The following is a 21,714-nucleotide window of genomic DNA, read 5'->3' on the forward strand; positions in this document are numbered from 1 at the left end:
TTAGTTCCAAAGGTTTTGTTAGTACCGCTTCTACTATGATCATCTCAACTTGCATTCACTTAGTGTCTGTATTCAAGAAACAGGTGAATCACAGACTTTATCTCATTTATTTTCATAATTCTCTTATAAGGTGGGTACTGGGAGAGTGTTCAAACACTGAGTACAGTGCTTGCACGCAATAAGCACTCAATAAATACCACTGATTTATTGATTTCCCCATTATCAACCCAGGGAAGCTGAGGCACTAATTCCAGAGGATGTGATGCCCAAATTCATGCAGTCCATCAAAGCAAAACTAAGAAAAGACCCAGCTCTACACAATGGGTGCTGCCCAGTTCAAGAGACAATTTAACATTCTGCAGCTGGTATCAAAATAGGTTGCTGAGGCAGGTTACAGAATAATTTTTCCCTGGAGATACCAATCTGACATCTTAAGAACTGTTTAGATTCCTTGAAGAAGAGGGGGTCAATTAGGTTTCTACAGTTCTGTAGGGCAGGGTGCAAAATTAGGGCAGTCATTCCGTTATGGTCTTAAAAAATGGTTCCTCTGATAACAATAATAATAATAATAATAATAATAATAATGGCATTCATGAAGTGCTTACTACGTGCCAAGCAATGTTCTAAGTACTAGAGTAGATACAAGATAATCAAGTAGGACACGGTCCCTGTCCCACATGGGGCTCACGGTCTTAATCCCCATTGTACAGATGAGGAAATGGAGGCACAGAGAAGTTAAGTGACTTGCCCAAGCTCACACAGAAGATGTGGAAGAGCCAGGATTACAACCAAAGTCCTTTGATTCCCAGACCCGTGCTCTTTCCAATCGGCCACGCTGCTTTTCTGATAACCAGGAATACTTTCCACCAAGACAATAAATAAAAGCTGCTTCCTGCTCACACAAGCTTTGGTTCCACAGAGAAAGCTAGGCACCTCTTGAATGAACTGAGATTTCAGCTTGGCTCCAGAAGACTTCTACACAGCAGTTATATTTTTGTTTAGCACAGAGGCATCACACACCTTTCCACAAACACACTAGCAGAAATACAAAAAAGGCATTACGGCCAATCCTTGGATCGCCTCACCAAAAGATGTTCCGACTTGGTTTAAAAGCCGCCTTGCTTTTGTATCGCTTCATCTCACCTTTACATCTTCAGAAGCTTTTTCATCAAAGGCCCCCATTGGACACCTCAATCATTTTCACGTCACCTCTGGGTGGTGGAGTGATCATTTTAGGCATAAAACCCTCAGGCCTCCTGACTCAGAGTCCTGGGCTCTGGTCATTTGGAGAAACAAGCTGCCATCCCTCCAATGTTGAAAGCTAAGTCCTCTAATAGACAATAAAGATAATTCTATGGCTACACCAGTTCACTGACTCCCAAGACCAGTTCATCGGGCTTCTGTGGTTGAGATTTGTAGGCTTCCTTACGTTAACAAGCCATCCTCCCTCACCTTGCTACTCCCCTACTATAAACACAGACTCCATATTTCGCTCCTCTAATGCTAGTCTATCTCGACACCACGTCCTGACTGTCGCCTGGGACGCCCTCCCTCCTCATGTCCGACAGACAGTGACTCTCTCCACCTTCAAAGCCTTACTGAAGGCCCATCTCCTCCAAGAGGTCTTCCCTGACTACACCCCCGCTTTCCTCTTCTCCCATTCCCTTCTGCATCACCCTTTGTTCTTCCCCGCTCCCAGCCCCAATGCATTTATACATATCTGTAATTTATTTTATATTAACGTCTGTCTCCTCCTCTAGACTGTAAGCTTGTCGTGGGAAGGGAATATGTCTACTGTTATACTGTACTCTCCCAAGCATTTAGTGCAGTGTTTTTCACATAATAGTCAATAAATGACTGAATTAATGACTGTCTCTGTTGGCTGCACTGAGCTGCACTGTCCCTGCCTCTTCTTCCAAGAGGACAGTTCATGCCCCGACCTGCCAGAAGCGTGAGCCAGCTCCAAACGCAAAACTGAAGCAGGCGTGTTTCTGGAGGGCACCAATAAACAGGATCCGGGCACAAGCTGCCAGGATCTTAACTACTTTACACACTGGCACAGTTGGCTAAAAGGACGTTACCAGTTAGAGCCTCGGAACCCGGCTGGGATATTTGTGAGCGTGACGTCGGTGGGACGTTTGCTGCTAGATGATGGGGCTGGAGAAGGTGGCATGAACCATAGGTGGATTTTCAGCCCAAGCAAAAAGGAGCAGAGCACGTGGGCATCAGCAAAGGGGGCAGATCCCAGTATGGAACAGGGCTGACTGGGATCAGGAGAGTGTAACGAGGAGGATGGGGGTGGTCCGGGTGGCAAGGAGGGGTGGCACTGTGGGGTCATGTCACCTTGGAAAAACTGGGATCCTCTGACAAGGAGGACGGGACACTCATTCCCCCCGGGGGTGGGCAGAGATGGAGAAAGATGTCCACTTTCGAAAGAGGGAAATTCAGGAGGGAGATTGGAAAACCTCTGCCTGTGAACTCGTTGTGGGCAGGGTACATGTCTGCCAACTCTGCTATACCATACCCTCTCAGGTGCTTAATACAGCGCTCTACCCACAGTAAATGCTCAATACCATTAATTGATTAACGGAGGAACTAGGGATGGAGTGAGGAAAGACGGGGCTCCTCCAGACCATGAGCTCTTGGTGGGCAGGGGCTGTCACTCTTTATTGCTGCATTGTACTTTCCCAAGCGTTTAGTAAAGTGCTCTGCGCACAGTAAGCGCTTAATACAACTGAATGAATCTCGGCAGTAGTGGGGGGTTGGCAGGAAAGAGGGTTATCCATAAGGGTCTCGGGACCTGAGGAGTTTGAGAGGGAATAATAATAACTGGCATTAGTGAAGTGCTTGCTAGGCTCTGTTCTAAACGCTGGGTAATAACAATAATAATTACGGAATTTGTTAAGTACTTACTATATGCCTAGCACTGTTCTAAGTACTGGGGTAAATACAAGTAAATACAAATACAATACATTTGAGAAGCAGCATGGCTCGGTGGAAAGAGCCCGGGTTTGGGAGTCAGAGGTCTTGGGTTCTAATCCCAACTCTGCCACTTGTCAGCTGGGTGACCTTGGGCAAGTCACTTAACTTCCCTGTGCCTCAGTCCCCTCATTCATTCATTCATTCATTCATTCAATCGTATTTATTGAGCGCTTACTGTGTGCAGAGCACTGTACTAAGCGCTTGGGAAGTCCAAGTTGGCAACATACAGAGACGGTCCCTACCCAACAGTGGGCTCACAGTCTAGAAGGGGGAGACAGAGAACAAAACAAAACATATTAACAAAATAAAATAAGTAGAATAAATATGTACAAGTAAAATAGAGTACTAAATACGTACAAACATATATACATATATACAGGTGTTGTGGGGAAGGGAAGGAGGTAAGGCGGGGGGGATGGAGAGGGGGAGGAGGGGGAGAGGAAGGAGGGGGCTCAGTCTGGGAAGGCATCATCTGTAAAATGGGATGAAGACCGTGAGCCCCACGTGGGACAACGTGATTACCCTGTCTCTACCCTAGCGCTTGGAACAGTGCTTGGCACATAGTAAGCGCTTGCCCAAAGTCACCCAGCTGATAAGTGGCGGTGCCGGGACTTCATTCATTCAATGGTATTTACTGAGCGCTTACTGTGTGCAGAGCACTGGTCTAAGAGCTGGGGATGTACAAATCGGCAACATACAGAGACGGCCTCTACCCAACAAGGGGTTCCCAGTTTAGAAGCAGCGTGGCTCAGTGGCAAGAGCCCGGGCTTGGGGGTCAGAGGTCATGGGTTCTAATCCCGGCTCCCCCACTTCTAGTCTGTGTGACTTTGGGCAAGTCGCTTAACTTCTCTGAGCCTCAGTTCCCTCATCTGTAAAATGGGGATGAAGACTGTGAGCCCCACGTAGGACAACCTGATCACCTTGTATCCCCCCCAGAGCTTACAACAGTGCTTTGCACATAGTAAGCGCTTAACAAATGCCATCATTAAGTCACTTAACTTCAAGTGCTTAGTACAGTGCTCTGCACACAGTAAGCGCTCAATAAATACGATTGAATGAATGAATGAATGAACTTCTCTGGGCCTCAGTTCCCTCATCTGAGGGATGAAGATTGTGAGCCCCACGTGGGACACCCTGATCACCTTGTATCCCCTCACAATAATAATAATAATACTGATGGCATTTGTTAAGCGCTTGCTATGTGCAAAGTGCTGGGGAAGATACAAGGTGATCAGATTGTCCCATGTGGGGCTCACATCCCCATTTTACAGATGAGGCAACTGAGGCCCAGAGAATCAATCAATCGTATTTATTAAGTGCTTACTGTATGCAGAGCACTGTACTAAGCGCTTGGGAAGTACAAGTTGGCAACATATAGAGACAGTTCCTACCCAACAGTGGGCTCACAGTCTAGAAGTGAAGTGACTGGCCCAAAGTCACACAGCGGACAATTGGCAGGGCCGGGATTTGAACCCACAACTTCTGACTCCAAAGCCGGGGCTCTTCCCATTGAGCCACACTGCTTCTCATAGTCACCTGTCACATAGTAAGCTCTGGGCCTCAGTTACCTCATCTGTAAAATGGGGACTGATTGTGAGCCCCACATGGGACAACCTGATCAGTTTGTATCCTCCCCAGCGCTTAGAACAGTGCTTTGCACATAGTAAGCGCTTAACAAATACCAAAATTATTATTATTATTACCAAATACCATCATTATTATTGTTAGGATTAGAACCCACTACTAAAGGGAATCAGGTTGGGCCCCCAAGACGAATTCATTCATTCATTCAATCGTATTTATTGAGCGCTTACTGTGTGACCCCCCAAGGGGGTCCCCAGGACTGAAGCCCCCAAGACGAATTCATTCATTCAATCGTATTTATTGAGCGCTTACTGTGTGCTGACACAGTGGGCAAGTTGGGAACATATAGAGACGGTCCCTACCCAACAGTGGGCTCACAGTCTAGAAGGGGGCGACGGACAACAAAACATATTAACAAAATAAAATAAACAGAATAAATATGTACAAATAAAATAAATAGAGTAATAAATACGTACAAACATAAGCAGCAGCATGGCTCAGGCGAAAGAGCACAGGCTTGGGAGTCAGAGGTCACGGGTTCTAATCCCGGCTCCACCACTTGTCAGCTGCGTGACTTTGGGCAAGTCACTTCTTTGTGCCTCAGTTCCCTCATATGTAAAATGGGGATTAAGACTGTGAGCCCCACGTGGGACAAACTTGATTACCTTGTATCCCCCTCCCCCCCGCAGCGCTTATGTTATGTTGCCAACTTGTACTTGAGAAGCAGCGTGGCTCAGTGGAAAGAGCATGGGCTTTGGAGTCAGAGGTCAGGGGTTCAAATCCCGGCTCCGCCACTTGTCAGCTGTGTGACTTTGGGCAAGTCACTTAACTTCTCTGGGCCTCAGTGACCTCATCTGTAAAATGGGGATTAAGACTGGGAGCCCCACGTGGGCCAACCTCATCACCTTGTAACCACCCCAGCGCTTAGAACACTGCTTTGCACATAGTAAGCGCTTAATAAATGTCATTATTATTATTATTGTACTTCCCAAGCGATTAGTACAGTGCTCTGCACAGAGTAAGCGCTCAATAAATATGATTGATTAGAACAGTGCTTGGCACAGAGTAAGCGCTTAATAAATGCCATCATTATTATTATTATTATTGTACTTCCCAAGCGCTTAGTATAGTGCTCTGCACACAGTAAGCGCTCAATAAATACGATTGACTGATGGATCAGAACAGTGCTTGGCACAGAGTAAGCGCTTAATAAATGCCATCATTATTATTATTATTATTGTTGTACTTCCCAAGCGCTTAGTACAGTGCTCTGCACATAGTAAGCGCTCAATAAATACGATTGATTAGAACAGTGCTTGGCACAGAGTAAGCACTTAACAAATACCAACATTATTATTATTATACAGGTGCCCTGTGGGGAGGGGAAGACGAATGAATGTGGGCCCGTCATTGGGCAGGGACCGGCTCTATACGGCGCCAACTTGGACTTCCCAAGCGCTTAGTACAGTGCTCCGCACACAGGAAGCCCTCCCCACTGTTGGGTAGGGACTGTCTCTCTATGTTACCAACTTGTACTTCCCAAGCGCCTAGTACAGTGCTCTGCACACAGTAAGCGCTCAATAAATACGATTGATTAGAACAGTGCTTGGCACAGAGTAAGCGCTTAATAAATGCCATCATTATTATTATTGTACTTCCCAAGCGATTAGTACAGTGCTCTGCACAGAGTAAGCGCTCAATAAATATGATTGATTAGAACAGTGCTTGGCACAGAGTAAGCGCTTAATAAATGCCATCATTATTATTATTATTATTGTACTTCCCAAGCGCTTAGTATAGTGCTCTGCACACAGTAAGCGCTCAATAAATACGATTGACTGATGGATCAGAACAGTGCTTGGCACAGAGTAAGCGCTTAATAAATGCCATCATTATTATTATTATTATTGTTGTACTTCCCAAGCGCTTAGTACAGTGCTCTGCACATAGTAAGCGCTCAATAAATACGATTGATTAGAACAGTGCTTGGCACAGAGTAAGCACTTAACAAATACCAACATTATTATTATTATACAGGTGCCCTGTGGGGAGGGGAAGACGAATGAATGTGGGCCCGTCATTGGGCAGGGACCGGCTCTATACGGCGCCAACTTGGACTTCCCAAGCGCTTAGTACAGTGCTCCGCACACAGGAAGCCCTCCCCACTGTTGGGTAGGGACTGTCTCTCTATGTTACCAACTTGTACTTCCCAAGCGCCTAGTACAGTGCTCTGCACACAGTAAGCGCTCAATAAATACGATTGATTAGAACAGTGCTTGGCACAGAGTAAGCGCTTAATAAATGCCATCATTATTATTATTGTACTTCCCAAGTGCTTAGTACAGTGCTCTGCACCCAGTAAGCGCTCAATAAATACGACTGATTGATTGATGGATTAGAACAGTGCTTGGCACAGAGTAAGCGCTTAATAAATGCCATCATTATTATTATTGTACTTCCCAAGTGCTTAGTACAGTGCTCCGCACACAGTAAGCGCTCAATAAATACGACTGATTGATGGATTAGAACAGTGCTTGGCACAGAGTAACCGCTTAATAAATGCCATCATTATTATTATTGTACTTCCCAAGTGCTTAGTACAGCGCTCTGCACCCAGTAAGCGCTCACTAAATACGATTGATTGATTGACGGATTAGAACAGTGCTTGGCACGGAGTACACGCTTAATAAATGCCATCATTATTATTATTGTACTTCCCAAGCGCTTAGTATAGGGCTCTGCACACAGTAAGCGCTCAATAAATACGATTGATTGATTGATGGATCAGAACAGTGCTTGGCACAGAGTAAGCGCTTAATAAATGCCATCATTATTATTATTGTACTTCCCAAGCGCTTAATATAGTGCTCTGCACCCAGTAAGCGCTCAATAAATACGACTGATTGATTGATGGATTAGAACAGTGCTAGGCACAGAGTAAGCGCTTAATAAATGCCATCATCATTATTATTATTATTATTGTACTTCCCAAGCGCTTAGTACAGTGCTCCGCACACAGTAAGCGCTCAATAAAACAAATACCAACATTATTATTATTATACAGGTGCCCTGTGGGGAGGGGAAGACGAATGAATGTGGGCCCGTCATTGGGCAGGGGACCGGCTCTATACCGGCGCCAACTTGGACTTCCCAAGCGCTTAGTACAGTGCTCCGCACACAGGAAGCCCTCCCCACTGTTGGGTAGGGACTGTCTCTCTATGTTACCAACTTGTACTTCCCAAGCGACCTAGTACAGTGCTCTGCACACAGTAAGCGCTCAATAAATACGATTGATTAGAACAGTGCTTGGCACAGAGTAAGCGCTTAAATAAATGCCATCATTATTATTATTGTACTTCCCCACGTGCTTAGTACAGTGCTCTGCACCCAGTAAGCGCTCAATAAATACGACCTGATTGATTGATGGATTAGAAACAGTGCTTGGCACAGAGTAAGCGCTTAATAAATGCACATCATTATTATTATCTGTGCTTGGCACAGAGTACACGCTTAATAAATGCCATCATTATTATTATTGTACTTCCCAAGCGCTTAGTATAGGGCTCTGCACACAGTAAGCGCTCAATAAATACGATTGATTGATTGATGGATCAGAACAGTGCTTGGCACAGAGTAAGCGCTTAATAAATGCCATCATTATTATTATTGTACTTCCCAAGCGCTTAATATAGTGCTCTGCACCCAGTAAGCGCTCAATAAATACGACTGATTGATTGATGGATTAGAACAGTGCTAGGCACAGAGTAAGCGCTTAATAAATGCCATCATCATTATTATTATTATTATTGTACTTCCCAAGCGCTTAGTACAGTGCTCCGCACACAGTAAGCGCTCAATAAATACGACTGATTGACTGATGGATTAGAACAGTGCTTGGCACAGAGTAACCGCTTAATAAATGCCATCATTATTATTATTGTACTTCCCAAGTGCTTAGTACAGTGCTCCGCACACAGTAAGCGCTCAATAAATACGATCGATTGATGGATTAGAACAGTGCTTGGCACAGAGTAAGCGCTTAATAAATGCCATCATTATTATTACTGTACTTCCCAAGCGCTTAGTACAGTGCTCTGCACACAGTAAGCGCTCAATAAATACGACTGATTGATGGATTAGAACAGTACTTGGCACAGAGTATTAATAAATGCCATCCTTATTATTACTGTACTTCCCAAAATGCCATCATTATTACCCACTGTTGGGTCGGGACCGTCTCTAGATGTGGCCAACTTGTACTTCCGAAGCGCTCAGTACAGCAGGCGCCCAATAAATAGGATTGATCGATCAATACGATTGAATGAATGGGCGACTGAGCAGGACTGGCGCCAGGCCCTCGCGCCGCCCGGGCCGATTTGACGGCCAACGTCGTCATCAATCCTATTTATTGAGCGCTTACTGTGTGCAGGGCACTGTACTAAGCGCTTGGGAAGGACAAATTGGCAACACATAGAGACGGTTCTCTAACCAACAGCGGGCTCACAGTCTAGAAGGGGGAGACAGAGAACAAAACCAAACATACTAATAAAATAAAATAAATAGAATAGATAGGTACAAGTCGGCCTTCTGGACTCCCTCTCGGGATTTGCTCTTTCTTCCCGGCTTCTCCCACCGTCATGGAGGGCCCCGCCGCCCTCCACGGGGTTGTCGACGGTTACCTCACGCCAAGGCCGCCCGCCGCCATCTTGCCGCGACGGGAGCCGTGGCCGTTGGCCATGCCCCCTTTGGGTCACGTGGGACGAAGGCGGGGGTTGGCCTCCAAAATGGCGGCCTGAGGGAAGGCGAGGCGGGCCGGGGGCGTGGCAGGCCGCCCTCTCCTCACCATCATCAATCGTGTTTCTCGAGCGCTTACTGTGTGCAGAGCACTGTACTAGGCGCTTGGGAAGCACAAGTTGGCAACATAGACAGTCCCTGCCCTCGCCCACCGTCGACGGTGCCGGGCCCGCCATGGCGCGGGCCGTGCTGGTGGAGGCCCTCATCGTGTTGGCCGTGGTGCTGCGCGTCCACGCCGCGGTGTGGGACCGCTACTCGTGGTGCGCCGTGGCCTTGGCCGTGCAGGCTTTTTACGTCCAGCACAAGTGGGACCGGCTGCTGCGGGTCGGGGGCGCCGTCTTCCAGTTCCGCGCCGCGGCCAACAGCGGCCTGCTGCCGGCCTCCATGGTCATGCCCCTCCTCGGCGTGGCGATGAAGGAGCGGTGTCAGCTGGAGGGCAACGAGTACTTCGAGCGATTCGGGGTCGTGGTGGCGGCCACGGGCATGGCGGTGGCCCTCTTCCTCTCCGTCCTGGCCCTGGGCATCACCCGCCCCGTCCCCACCAACACCTGCGTGGTGTCCGGGTTGGCCGGCGGCGTCATCGCGTACGTCCTGAAGCACTCCCTGGCCGTGGCCGAGGTCATCGAGGTCCTGGAGGTGCTGCTCATCTTCGTCTACCTCAACATGATCCTGCTCTACCTGCTGCCCCGCTGCTTCACCCCCGGCGAGGCCCTGCTGGTCCTCGGGGGCATCAGCTTCGGCCTCAACCAGCTCATCAAGCGCTCCCTCACCGTGACCCAAGGAGACCCCGTGGACTTCTTCCTTCTGGTGGCCGTGGTGGGGGTAGTCCTCTTGGGGGTCTTCCTCAGCGTCCTCTTCGTCTTCATGGACTCCGGCACCTGGGCATCCTCCCTCGTCTTTCACCTGCTGACGGGCGCCCTGGTCTTGGGCGTCGTCCTGCCGTGGCTGGGCCACCTGCTCCGGAGGAACCCGGCGCTCTGGCTCTTTCAGTTCCTGCTCCAGACCCCGACCAGGATCTGTCTCCTCTTCTACTGGTCCCTGCTGGCCGCCGCGGCCTGCGGGCTGGTACTGCTTCAGAGCTCCAAGAGGTCGTCGGCCGAGTCAAAGAAGTACCGGGCCTCCACCGTCACCCGGAAGTACTTCCACCTCATCGTGGTGGCCACTTACGTCCCGGGCCTCGTCCTCGACCGGCCGCTGCTCTACGTCGCGGCCGCGCTCTGCCTGGCCGCCCTGGTCTTCCTGGAGTATGTGCGCTTCTTCCGCATCAAGCCGCTGGGCCAGACCCTGCGGAGCCTGCTCTCCCTCTTCCTGGACGAGCGCGACAGCGGCCCCCTCATCCTGACTCACATTTACCTCCTGCTGGGATTGTCCTTTCCCGTGTGGCTCTTCCCTAGGCCCTGCGGCCGGGTCGGGGCCGCGGCCCTGGTCCCGTACTCCGGCGTCCTGGCGGTGGGGGTGGGCGACACCGTCGCCTCCGTCTTCGGGAGTACCGTGGGAGAGATCCGGTGGCCGGGGACCAAGAAGACCTTTGAAGGGACCATGACTTCCATCTTTGCCCAGATCATCGCCGTGGCTCTGATCCTGATCTTTGACAGCGGGGTGGAGCTCAGCTCCGGCTATGCCTGGATTCTGGGCTCCATCACTGGGGTCTCCCTGCTGGAAGCCTATACTTCCCAAATTGACAATCTCCTCTTACCTCTGTACCTCCAGATACTGCTGATGGTTTAGGGGTCTTGCTGGGATCTTGGCGGGGACGGGAGGAAGGGGAAACAGAGAGGGAACGGATGGACCATTCATTCACAGCCATTAGCCATTTGGATCCGATCAGCAGCCTTGTGGTAAAAGGCAAAATAGCTCTTGCACTACATTGAATTTAAATTAAAAAAAGTATTTAAAGCCTTTCCTGGCTTAACTCTTCCTTTTCCCTCAATTGGGCAGGGAATGTGTCTGCTAATTCTGTTGTATTGTTCTCTTCCAGGCGCTTAACGCAGTGCTCTGCACGTGGTGCTCAATAAATGCCGCTCATCAAATCAACTGAATTTTTTTTATCATTATTCAAGCGCTTACTGTGCGTCAAGCCCTAGTTTAAGAATTGGGGAAGACACAGGTTGATCCCATGGGACTCACAGGCTAAATAGGAGGGGGAACGGGGATTGAATCTCCATTTTACAGTTGAGGACACTGAGGCACAGAAAAGTTAAGTGACTCGCCAGGTCACACAACAGTCGATTGGCAGAGCTGGGATCGGCACCCAGGTCCTCTGACTCCTGGGCCTACGCTAGTCTATGCCAAATGAATTGTCATCACCGATTCCTTGAAGCAGCTTACGGTTTTGGATTTCCGGTGACAGTTTTGCTTCTCACGGGCCTTCTGCTGGTGCCTTCCCCCGAATAGATCATTGAAAAAGGGGAGGTGGTCTGGAGAGGGAATCGGGGTGTATCATGATAAACCCCAGTCTAGTCTTGCAGTCCGGGGGCCCTACTGCTCTCCTGTGACGTGAGTTGAAAGTTGTCTACCTAGTGAATAATTTTTTTTAAACCTTGCTGCCGAGGAAACCCTGGGGGAGGATGAGCAGTAAGATCAATGAAAATTCCCCTAGTCGTGCTGCTAGGATTTACTCTCTAAAACTATCTCTTGGAAGATTAAGTGAGGTGAGATTAGAAATTAACATGGAGCAAAGGTTGAGTTTCTCATTTTCTTGCTTTAATTTTTCTAAACGGTCAGTGGTGTCCAACCTGAGCCAAGCTGGTAGGGCTGACTGGACTCCACTGGGGGGGACAGTAGAGGGCTTTCCCTTCATGCATTCAATCGTATTTATTGAGCGCTTACTGTGTGCAGAGCACTGTACTAAGCGCTTGGGAAGTACAAGTTGGCAACATATAGAGGCGGTCCCTACCCAACAGTGGGCTCACAGTCTGGAAGGGGGAGTGAAAGCCCTACTTCCCTTCAAAGCCCTGAAAGCTCACCTCCTCCAGGAGGCCTTCCCAGACTGAGCCCCCTCCTCCCTCTCCCTCTCCCCATCCCCCCACCTTACCTCCTTCCCCTCCTCACAGCACCTGTATATATGTTTGTACAGATTTATTACTCTATTTTACTTGTACATATTTACTATTCTATTTATTTTATTTTGTTAATATGTTCTGTTTTGTTGTCTGTCTCCCCCTTCTAGACTGTGAGCCCGCTGTTGGGTAGGGACCGTCTCTATATGTTGCCAACTTGTACTTCCCAAGCGCTTAGTACAGTGCTCTGCACCCAGTAAGCGCTCAATAAATATGATTGAATGAATGAAATGACAGAATGGGTCAGGTTGGATGAGAGGCTTTGAGGAACTGGTAAAGGTGAGAGGGATGAGAGGATAGTTAGGGGTGCTGGCCCCAGATGGACAGAGAAGGGGGGGCCAGGGTGATAATGGGGCTCTGGCCCTCGCTGTGGGCTCGTCAGCTCCTTTAGCCTCTTACGAGCTGCAGTTTGGGACCGCGCAGGCCGCTTTCCCTCCAGGACCTGGGAGGAGGACCCTGCTGGACCCATTAGCCCATAGAGGACAAGAAGGGGTTGTTCCCCCAAAGTGAGGGAGAGCTGCCAGCCAGAAGGGAACCCCCGGGAAGGTAAGGAGTAGGCTTGGGCTCCATCCCAGATGGTGTGTGGCTTTTATTCTCTCTGCCCCAGCCCCTGCTGAGGAAAAGCAGGTCACTGGCCCACACCTCTTCCTCTCCAAGAGTTTTCAGGTCAGAGGGGAACATGACGCCTGGCAAGCGATGGCCCTGTGGCTCCTAGTGGAAAGTGAAGCAAGCTTGCAAGCCCTAAGGATCACCTGGGACCAACAGCCCTCGAGGACCAGAGCACACAGGTGGTCACCTCCACCTAGAGTCCACACTGTGGGGGCTTGGCTCAAAGCAGGTCTGCTTGGGCCAGGGAGGGTCGGGCCCTTCACCTTTCAATGTGGACAATAGTATTTGAGGGGGTCACCCTCCACCCAGGGTTGTGGGAAGAAGAGTAACCTATGACCCTGTGGGGCTGGAAGGAGGGGCGGGTGGCAACGAGAGAAGGAGGAAGGCTCAGAAGTCATTGCTTCTGGCAGCTTCTGAGTTGGAAAGCCGTTGGGGAATATTATTAGGAAACGTCCTGGTAGCTCAAAGTTCATTTTTCTAGACTAATTAAAGGCACAGTCCTGACCCGTGGGGAACCTCTGACAATGAGCAGATAACAGGCCTGCTCTGCTGGGCGGGTCTAAAGGGCTTTGCCAAGGCAAGTCCATGATTTGCAGGAGGCCCACTTTGGAAATGAGGAAATGAGGCTCAGGCCAGTAAGCAGAACCAAGATGGGCAGAGATTTGGGCTCAGTGGATATTGCAGAAGTTGCATCTACCTTATTTTTGCCCCTGGCATATCCCTGTTGGTCACAAGTACCTCAGGTGTAGCAAAATATCTGCTCCATTTCCCTGCGTCACTGCCAGGTGTCATACCAAGCGTGAGGGTCAATGATGATAAAATAATAATAATAATGGTATTTGTAAAGCGCTTACTCTGTGCCAGGCACTGTACTTAGCATTGGGGTGGATACAAGCAAATCGGGTTGGACGCAGTCCCTGTCCCACATGAGGATCACAGCCTCATTCCCCATTTTACAGAGGAGGTAACTGAGGCACAGAGAAGTTAAGTGATTTGCCCAAGGTCACACAGCGGACGTGACAGAGACAGAATTCAAACCCAGGTCCTCTGATTCCCAGGCCTATGCTCTTTCCACTATCTGGAGAACAACTAGCCAGCAGCCTCCCCATCCATTTGTCCACTTGACGACTCACCCCTCAGCCTTCTCTTCTCTCACTTAAACATCGTTAATTCCTCAGTCCTTTCTTCTTAGGACTGGTTTGTTTTTTTCTTTCCACTTCAATAACCATCTTTTATTGTTCTTCTGCACTCACCACTGTTTCTACCTTTTCAGAGTGTCCCTTTGAACTTTAATAATGTCCTCTAGACTGTAAGGGACTATGCCTGCCGACTCTCTTTGTATTGCACTCTCCTAAGCGCTCAGTACAGTGCTCTGCACATAATATTAGTTAATAAATGCTGATGATGATGATGAGACCATCCCTTGTCTCTACATTGCCCAGCCTGCCTGGCTAGGGAAGGGAAGAGGGGCAAGGGGTTGGGGGAGCTGGAATTCAGAGAGGCTCGGGCCCCTGCAGGCATCGGTTCCGATAACTGCACCTGCCTGGGGAGGTTCCGGGCTCCTGCTTCTGAGCAGGAGGTCACAGCTGCCAGAGTGCTTAGCTTAGGAGAGAGGTCTCAGCGGAGTCCCTGGGGTCCCCTCAGCAGAGAAAACAGGTCACGGCGAGTGCAGTCATGCTTTATTAACAGAGGTGGTGGGGGAATTTCAGGCTTCCCTGGGCCAGGCCAAGCCCTGGCTTGATGGGTCACAATTCCAGGAGAGTGAGGGGATAATGGGGAGGAGGAATGGGCAGAAAGCAGGGGGAGAATAGGAGATGAAAGAGTGGAGGGGGAGGAGGCATGTTGGAGAGAAAGAAGGTGGAGCGGAGAGCCTCGCAGCCCGGCTGGCCAGGGATCCCTCTCTTTTCCTGGCGGGCGGGTGGAGGAGGAGCGTGTCCTGCCACCGAGCCTTAGCTGTAGAGCGCTGGGAATGGCAACTCAGGGGTGGGCTGCAGCCTGGGCAGACGGAAGAAGGAAAAGAACATGGAGGACCCGGGGCCTCTGCCCCTGCCACTCGTGGCGGAGCCACTGAACCGCTCCCGGCTCGGATCAACAGTGAGGGAAGTGGGCTGGCAGGGGGTAACCCTGGGTAAGGATCCAGCCCCAGCTTCGTGCCCCTGGGCCTACCAGTTGTCCTGACTCCAGCTGGTGCCCTTAGACTCCATGAGATGGAAAGTGTAGGCGTGGCGGGAGTTCAAGGAGCGGTTGAGCTCACTCTTGTGCACAACTTCGCCGTGGATCAGGACGAGGCCACCTGGCAAAGAGGACACGCGCTGCCCCTTACCCCCTCTCCACAGCCCTCCCCCTCCGTGCTGCCCCAGAGGGGAAGAGACCCAGGTCCTGTGTGCAGCTGTGCCTCTGCAGTGGGGGCTCAGGACTCTCTCTGGACTTCCAGTCTGGCAGGAAGCGAACGGGTACCTTTCCGGATGGGGGCGGCGATAAAGCTGCTGTCTTGGTAAACTGGCTCAGAGCCGATGAAACTGGTAAAGGGCACGGAACCTGGAGGAGCCCGCACCATCCTCCGGGAGATGCCACCTGCAATGCCCAGGGAGAGTCGGCAGGCTTGCCAGCACAGAGAGCCAGAAGTCAGGCTCCTGGGGCCCTTGTCTAAAAGGCTTGTCCACCCCCCAGCCCGTAAAAGGTGCCCTTGGGCATCCTTACTCTTGTGGGATCCCGGAATGAAGAAGAGGCAGCCGTTCTCCGGGGTGGCATCCTCCAGCGCAATCCAGACCCCCATCACGCGGCCCAGTGGCTCCGTGTAGAGGAAGGTGGCATCCTGGTGTGGCATCACTACAGCCCATTTGTCTCCAGGTGAGTGGTCAGCCCCTCTCCCTGAGGGGCCACTTGAGTGCCCTGCACCTATCTCATAGCTAACCCCTGCCCCACCTGGTCTGTGTCTGAGCCACCACCTCCCCCTGTCCATCTCCTTCCCCAGAAACTTTCATGATCCCCTGGGGGAGCATTAAGCCCACGGTCCTGTCCCGTCCTGCTTTCCAAGGTCACCCAGACAAGCTGGTGCCAAAACATGGCTCTCCCTGACACCACCAGGGCAGGCTCCCAGACCGCAAGGCCTACCGCCTCTAGCTCTAACAGAGGCCTCACCTTCGCCACCAACTTTTGGTTGCTGAAAGAGAAAGGAGAGGCCTGGTGAAGTGGGTAACCAGGGGAACCATGGTAGCAGGGGCAGGAGAAGCAGAGAGCGGAGCCGAGAGCTTACCTTGAAAATGTACATGCTCTGGACCACCACAGGCTCCTCAAACCCCAGGCTCCTGACCATCTCCTATGGAACAACCCAGATCTCAAGTTGGGGAATAAGGCTAAACTTTCTAAGGCTTCCCCTCTGTGGAATTTCCTTAAACCTTGCCCACAATGTACCAGATTGTAGGCATGCCCTCACCGCCGGTCCAAGCCTGTTGGGCCGGGTGAAGGGGGCTCTTGGAAGGATCAGTTGGGGGAGGCGTGGGGAGAGGTGTCCCCCTACCCTCCTTCCACAAACCTCCTCTCCTTGGCAGGGCTGCCCCATAGTATCTGGGTTGGAAGAGAGGCTGAAGGAGCTTTGCCCAGGCCCTGTCTGCTCACCTGGACTTTGGGGGAGTGGGTGATCTTCTTGAAGATGGGATCATGGGCATGCAGAGCTGTGGGAATCATGGCGAGGGTCAGAGTGATCATGGTGACTGCTCTCCAGGGAGTGGTCAACAGCTAGGCTAAAAAGTGAACTTAGGAGCCCCCATTTCCCAGGGTCCTTCCTGAAGGGACCCTTCCTTCCTGATTGTGACTGCTCAGGGAGAGTAGGCGCCACCCAGCAGGGAGCACGCAGAGCAAGGAGCAGGTGGGGGACCACCTTCTGGGGCCGAGCTTGCAGCCCCCCACCCCTCCTCCAAGCACAGCCCTGTCTGGGGGAAAGGGGAGAGGCAGAATCACTTGAGGACAGATGGATCCAACCAGGGACAAGCCACCCAAGGGGCAGGCAGAGGCTGCTTTTGCAGAGAGACTGAGACCCACCCCCTGGCAGCTCCACAGAGAGGGGCCGGCACCCCGAGGAGGCAGGGCGGCCCGTTGCTTGAGGCTGGGGTGGGGAGCTGGGGGTTTTAGCCCTCCCCATCCAGATCCTGCCCTCCTCCCCTGCCGCTCACCATGACCGATCTTGTTGATGGACTTGTCCTGGGGGACCTTAAAGTTGCCTAAGAAACAAAGAGGAGAGTTAGGTCCAGAAAAAGAAGAAAATTCCACCTACATTGCAAGATCCTGGTATTCTCCCAATTGCTTAGCACTGTATCTACTCCAGTGCTCAAAACAGTGCCTGGTACATAATAAGCACTTAACAAATATCTTCAAAACTGGAGGCCTGGGGAGAAAGGCAGTGTCCAGAACAGACTTGACTCAGCCCTTACTGTCTCACACTTGCTCTGCCATCAGCCTCCTCAGCACTCAAGGATTTTTCTCTGTATTTGTTATTAAAGCAGTGTGGCCTACTGGAAAGAGCACAGGACTGGGAGTCAGAGGACCTGGGTTCTCACTCCAACTCCACCACTCATCTGTTGTGTGACCTCAGGCAAGTCACATCACTTCGCTTCACTGTGGCTCGGTTTCCTCAACTGCAAAATGGGGATTCAATACGTTTTCTCCCTCCTACTTAGACACTTGCTGTGTGACCTTGAGCAAGTCACTTCACTTCTCTGTGGTTCACTTCCCTCACCTGCAAAATAGAAATTCAATACACATTCTCCCTCCAGTTTAGACTGTGAGCCCCATGTGGGACAGTGTCAAACCTGATTAGCTTGTATCTACCTCAGTGCTTAGAACAGTGTTTGGCCCTTAACAAGTACCATAATTATTATTATTATCATTAGTATTACAATGTTCTGTATAAAGTAAGTGCTCAATAAATACTGTTGAGTGATCTTTTGAACCTTTCCCTGAGGCTCAGTTCCTTATGCTACACCAGTCACCGGCCCCTGGAAGTCAAATTCCCACTTTGCCCCAATTCCCAGCAAAATGCAAACTCCATACCATCCTTGTCAAACACGTCTTTCTCAAAGAAGAATCTGATTTTGTCGCCACTGGTCAGGAAATATTCTGAACTTCCCTGAGGAGGAGGAAAGGTGTTAGAGTGTTGCAAATACCACTCCCAAATGAACCTGAGAGTTTCCCTGGGGCTTAGTGCTGGGGAGGATAATGTCTGCATCAGAGCAGGGAGGCCGGATACAAGGCATCTTCTTGGCCGTGGCTGAAACAGCAGTTCAGGGCCTTATCCATTCTCAGCTGACCAGGGACAGCTCTTAACCAGACACTTTCTCACAACTCTCCTCTCCTCCAGGAGCTTCCTGTGTCTCTCGGCATCAAACGAAACCTCCTCGCAATAGTTTCCCGGGCTTGGAACTCCCTCCTCATATCCAACAACCCACATTCACATGTACTCTCCCAAGCACCTAGTAGAGTGTCCTGCACATAGTAACTGCTCGATAAATACCACTGATGATAGTGATGATTATTACTGATTGATTCAAAGCCATGATAAAATCCTAACCCCTCCAGTCTTCTCTGATTAATTCCCAGTATTCTGTCATATAAACATTAGTCATCTCTAGCACTTATAAACTTATACAGTGCTCTACACACAGTAAGCACTCAATAAATACGATTGAATGAATTTAGACCCACATCCGCAGTTTAAGTATACATCTATTCCATGTACATTCAGTGATTTCTCTTGATGACACCATTTGTAAATCTTATTATAGCTGGCTCACTCACTGGAGTTTTAAGTTCCTCGAGGGCAGGATATATGTGTGACTTTGTTTCGCATTGCCCAAACACTTACTACAGCACATTTCACCTAGCAGGCATTCGAAAAAAAAACTCCTTGCCCCCAAATGAGCCCTTGCTCTCCCTATCCCCCCGAACATGGTAATCTCCACATATTCCACCTCTTGTCACCAATTAGTGACACTTCAGGGCCTGTTTCCCTGCTGGCCCTGGAGGAAAAACTGTCAGATCCCTGCAGCCAATAGCGGTTCTGGAGAAGGACACACCTGCTGGGACTCTAGGCAGAAGGCTTTTCATGAAAAAAGGTTGCAGGAAGAACCACAGAGTCTGAGGAAGGAGGGGGAAGGGGCAGGATATGAAGCATGGCACCTGGACAGGTAGATAGGCTGGGTCCACCTCCCAAAGCTGGGTACAGTCTGAGCATCTCCCTAAACCCCAGTTACCCCATTCTTCCAAACCGTCTACCCTGTCCTCCCTTCTCCCCGAAATTTGGGAACCTTTCTCCAGCAACCCTGCCCCAGATCTGTTGAGACCATTCTTCAGATCCCTAGGAAGCGTTGTTGCCTTGTGCAAAGAACTCAGGCTAGGGGTCCGCTGTGTGACCTTGAGCAAGTCATTTCACTTCTCTATGGTTCAGTTCCCTCACCTGCAAAATAGAAATTCAACACACGTTCTCCCTCCAGTTTAGACTGTGAGCCCCATGTGGGACAGGGACTGTGTCCAACCTGATTAGCTTCTATCTACCCCAGCGCTTAGAACAGTACTTGGCACATAGTAAGCCCTTAAAAATGCCACAATTACTATCATTATTATTATTATGTGGGACCTAACGATCTTGTAGCTATCCCAGCACTTAGTACAGTGCTTGGCACACAGTAAGGCCTTAACAAACACCACAATTATTATTATCTCATTCCAGGGCAGTCAGTCTATTGTGGGCCACAGCACCTCCTTAGATGCACCTCAGTCTTCCCCATCTGCAAAATGGGGAGAATAGTTCAGAGAGGTCAGCAGGAGACTGAAAGAAACGGAGTGCTTTGGGATCCTTGGAGAAGGGGTCGGCCGGAGACACCCGTAGCTTGGACAATACCCTCGTCCACCAAGCGTCACTGTCCAGGGCTGCCTTTCCCCCAGCCCAACCTGGGCCGAGCCGACCCTCCCGCTACCTCTGCCCGGAGCTGCTCCTCTTCGTCCGTGGAGAATTCTGTCCGGCAGTGGTTCGGGACTTCCATTCCCGCCACCATCTCCGAGATCCGCGCCCTGAGCCTGTCACACTCCTCAGGACAAAAGACCCCTTCCAGGACGAGGAAGCCATCTTCCTGAAACTGAGAGAGGCCGGGGTGCTAGTTGGCACCCTGTCACCCTGGCCCAAGGGTCGCATTGCCTGGAGACTCTCGCCCCCGACCCGCGCACCCAAACCCCCACCCCCTGGGGCACCTCACCCTCCTAGTCATAGTCCCTTTCTGCTGTTCCTTTTTCCCATCCTATAGACAGCACCATCATCCTTCCCGTCTCACAAGCCCATAACCTTGGCTGTATCCTTGGCTCTCTCATTCAACCCACATTCAATCCGTCACCAAATCCCATCGGTCCCACCTTCACAACATCGCTAAAATCCGCCCTTTCCTCTCCATCAAACTGCTTCCACATTAATACAATCACTCATCCTATCCCACCTAGATTACTGCATCAGTCTCCTTGCTGACCTCCCAATCTCCTGTCTCTCCCCACTCCAGTCCATACTTCACTCTGCCGCCTGATCATCTTTCTACAAAAACGTTCAGGACATGTCACCTCTCTCCTCACCAATCTCCACTGGCTGCCCATCCACCTCCATATCAAACAAAAACTCCTCGCCATTGGCTTTAAAGTACTCCATCACCTTGCCCCCTCTTATCTCACCCCACTTCTCTCCTTCCACAACCCAGTCTGCACACTTTGCTCCTCTAGTGTCATCCTTCTCACTGTGCCTCGATCTCGCCTGTCCCGCCACCGACCCCTGGCCCATGTCCTGCCTCTGACCTGGAATGCCCTCCCTCCTCAAATCCTACAGAAAATTACTCCCACCTCCCTTATTTCCTCCAAGAGGCCTTCCTAAACTAAGCCCCGCTTTTCCTCATCTCCCACTCCTTCTCCGTCACCCTGACTTGCTCCCTTTGATCTTCCCTGCCCCCTTCTCAGCCCCAAAGCCCTTATGCATACATTTGTAATTTTATTTATTTGTACTCATGTCTGTCTCCCCGCCTCTAGACTGTGAGCTCATGGGGGCAGGGAATGTCACTGTTAATTGTTGTATTGTACTTTCCCAGGTGCTTAGTTCAGTGCTCTGCACAATGTAAGAGCTTAATAAATACGATTAAATGAATGAATGAGTAAATAAAATTTCTGACTTTTCACTCACGGCCACCATAGGAAAAGGAGTTGAGGGTTTGATCAATAAATACCACTGATTCTCTAAACTGTAGGCTTGTTGTGAGCAGGAAACATTCATTCTTTCATTCAATTGTATTTATTGAACGCTTACTGTGTGCAGAGCACTGTACTAAGTGCTTGGGAAGTACAAGTTGGCAACATATAGAGACAGTCCCTACCCAACAACGGGCTCACAGTCTAGAAGAAACATGTCTACCGACCCTGTTATGTTGTACTCTCCCAAGCACTTAGGACAGTGCTCTGCACACAGGAAGCACTCAATATATATGATTGATTGATTGATTAATTGATTGATCATTTAGGCCTCTGGACCCCGGCGCCCCCTGCCCCCTTCCTGCCAGTTCAGTGGAGCCACCTGCCCACCTCACCTTGTGGACCTGAGCCGGGCTGAGTCCTGCCATGTCCTTTGTCTCCAAAGGACCGAGATGCCGAATAGCCACCGTGCAGG

At 50.3% G+C, this 21,714-nt stretch overlaps 3 protein-coding genes across 3 annotated transcripts in view; 1 reads left to right on the forward strand and 2 right to left on the reverse strand.

The window, feature by feature from the left end:
- The window catches only part of NUP188 (nucleoporin 188), a 50,099-nt gene extending 40,771 nt beyond the window's left edge, over nucleotides 1-9,328 (reverse strand). Inside the window, exon 1 of the mRNA XM_038745017.1 lies at nucleotides 9,246-9,328. Within this exon, the coding sequence (XP_038600945.1) occupies nucleotides 9,246-9,304 (59 nt within the window). The 5' untranslated portion in view covers nucleotides 9,305-9,328. The remainder of the gene's footprint in view (nucleotides 1-9,245) is intronic.
- On the forward strand, nucleotides 9,303-11,394 carry DOLK (dolichol kinase). The gene is made up of 2 exons (XM_038745678.1): nucleotides 9,303-9,337; nucleotides 9,480-11,394. Exons 1-2 carry the CDS (start codon nucleotides 9,303-9,305, stop codon nucleotides 11,086-11,088), a joined length of 1,644 nt encoding a protein of 547 aa, XP_038601606.1. The 3' UTR covers nucleotides 11,089-11,394.
- A 3,312-nt stretch (nucleotides 11,395-14,706) lies between these two features.
- Nucleotides 14,707-21,714, reverse strand: PHYHD1 (phytanoyl-CoA dioxygenase domain containing 1). The gene is made up of 11 exons (XM_038744534.1): nucleotides 21,635-21,714; nucleotides 20,000-20,158; nucleotides 18,078-18,153; nucleotides 17,201-17,248; nucleotides 16,647-16,702; nucleotides 16,285-16,347; nucleotides 16,170-16,191; nucleotides 15,729-15,857; nucleotides 15,486-15,602; nucleotides 15,195-15,321; nucleotides 14,707-15,023 (listed from the first exon to the last, which is right to left on the reverse strand). Exons 1-11 carry the CDS (start codon nucleotides 21,665-21,667, stop codon nucleotides 14,978-14,980), a joined length of 876 nt encoding a protein of 291 aa, XP_038600462.1. The 5' UTR covers nucleotides 21,668-21,714; the 3' UTR covers nucleotides 14,707-14,977.

This window comes from Tachyglossus aculeatus, chromosome 4, assembly GCF_015852505.1.
Source record: "Tachyglossus aculeatus isolate mTacAcu1 chromosome 4, mTacAcu1.pri, whole genome shotgun sequence".
Taxonomy (NCBI): Eukaryota; Metazoa; Chordata; class Mammalia; order Monotremata; family Tachyglossidae; genus Tachyglossus; species Tachyglossus aculeatus.

Excerpts from the sequence above, each read along its gene's own strand:
- DOLK (XM_038745678.1), top strand. The coding sequence starts at position 9,303 with ATGCCCCCTTTGGGTCACGTGGGACGAAGGCGGGG. Across the intron at positions 9,338-9,479 it reads CACGTGGGACGAAGGCGGGG|TTGGCAACATAGACAGTCCC; the intron begins GTTGGCCTCCAA and ends GGGAAGCACAAG.
- PHYHD1 (XM_038744534.1), bottom strand. The coding sequence starts at position 21,667 with ATGGCAGGACTCAGCCCGGCTCAGGTCCACAAG. Across the intron at positions 20,159-21,634 it reads GCCCGGCTCAGGTCCACAAG|TTTCAGGAAGATGGCTTCCT; the intron begins GTGAGGTGGGCA and ends GGCCTCTCTCAG. Across the intron at positions 16,192-16,284 it reads AGAGCATGTACATTTTCAAG|CAACCAAAAGTTGGTGGCGA; the intron begins GTAAGCTCTCGG and ends TTTCTCTTTCAG.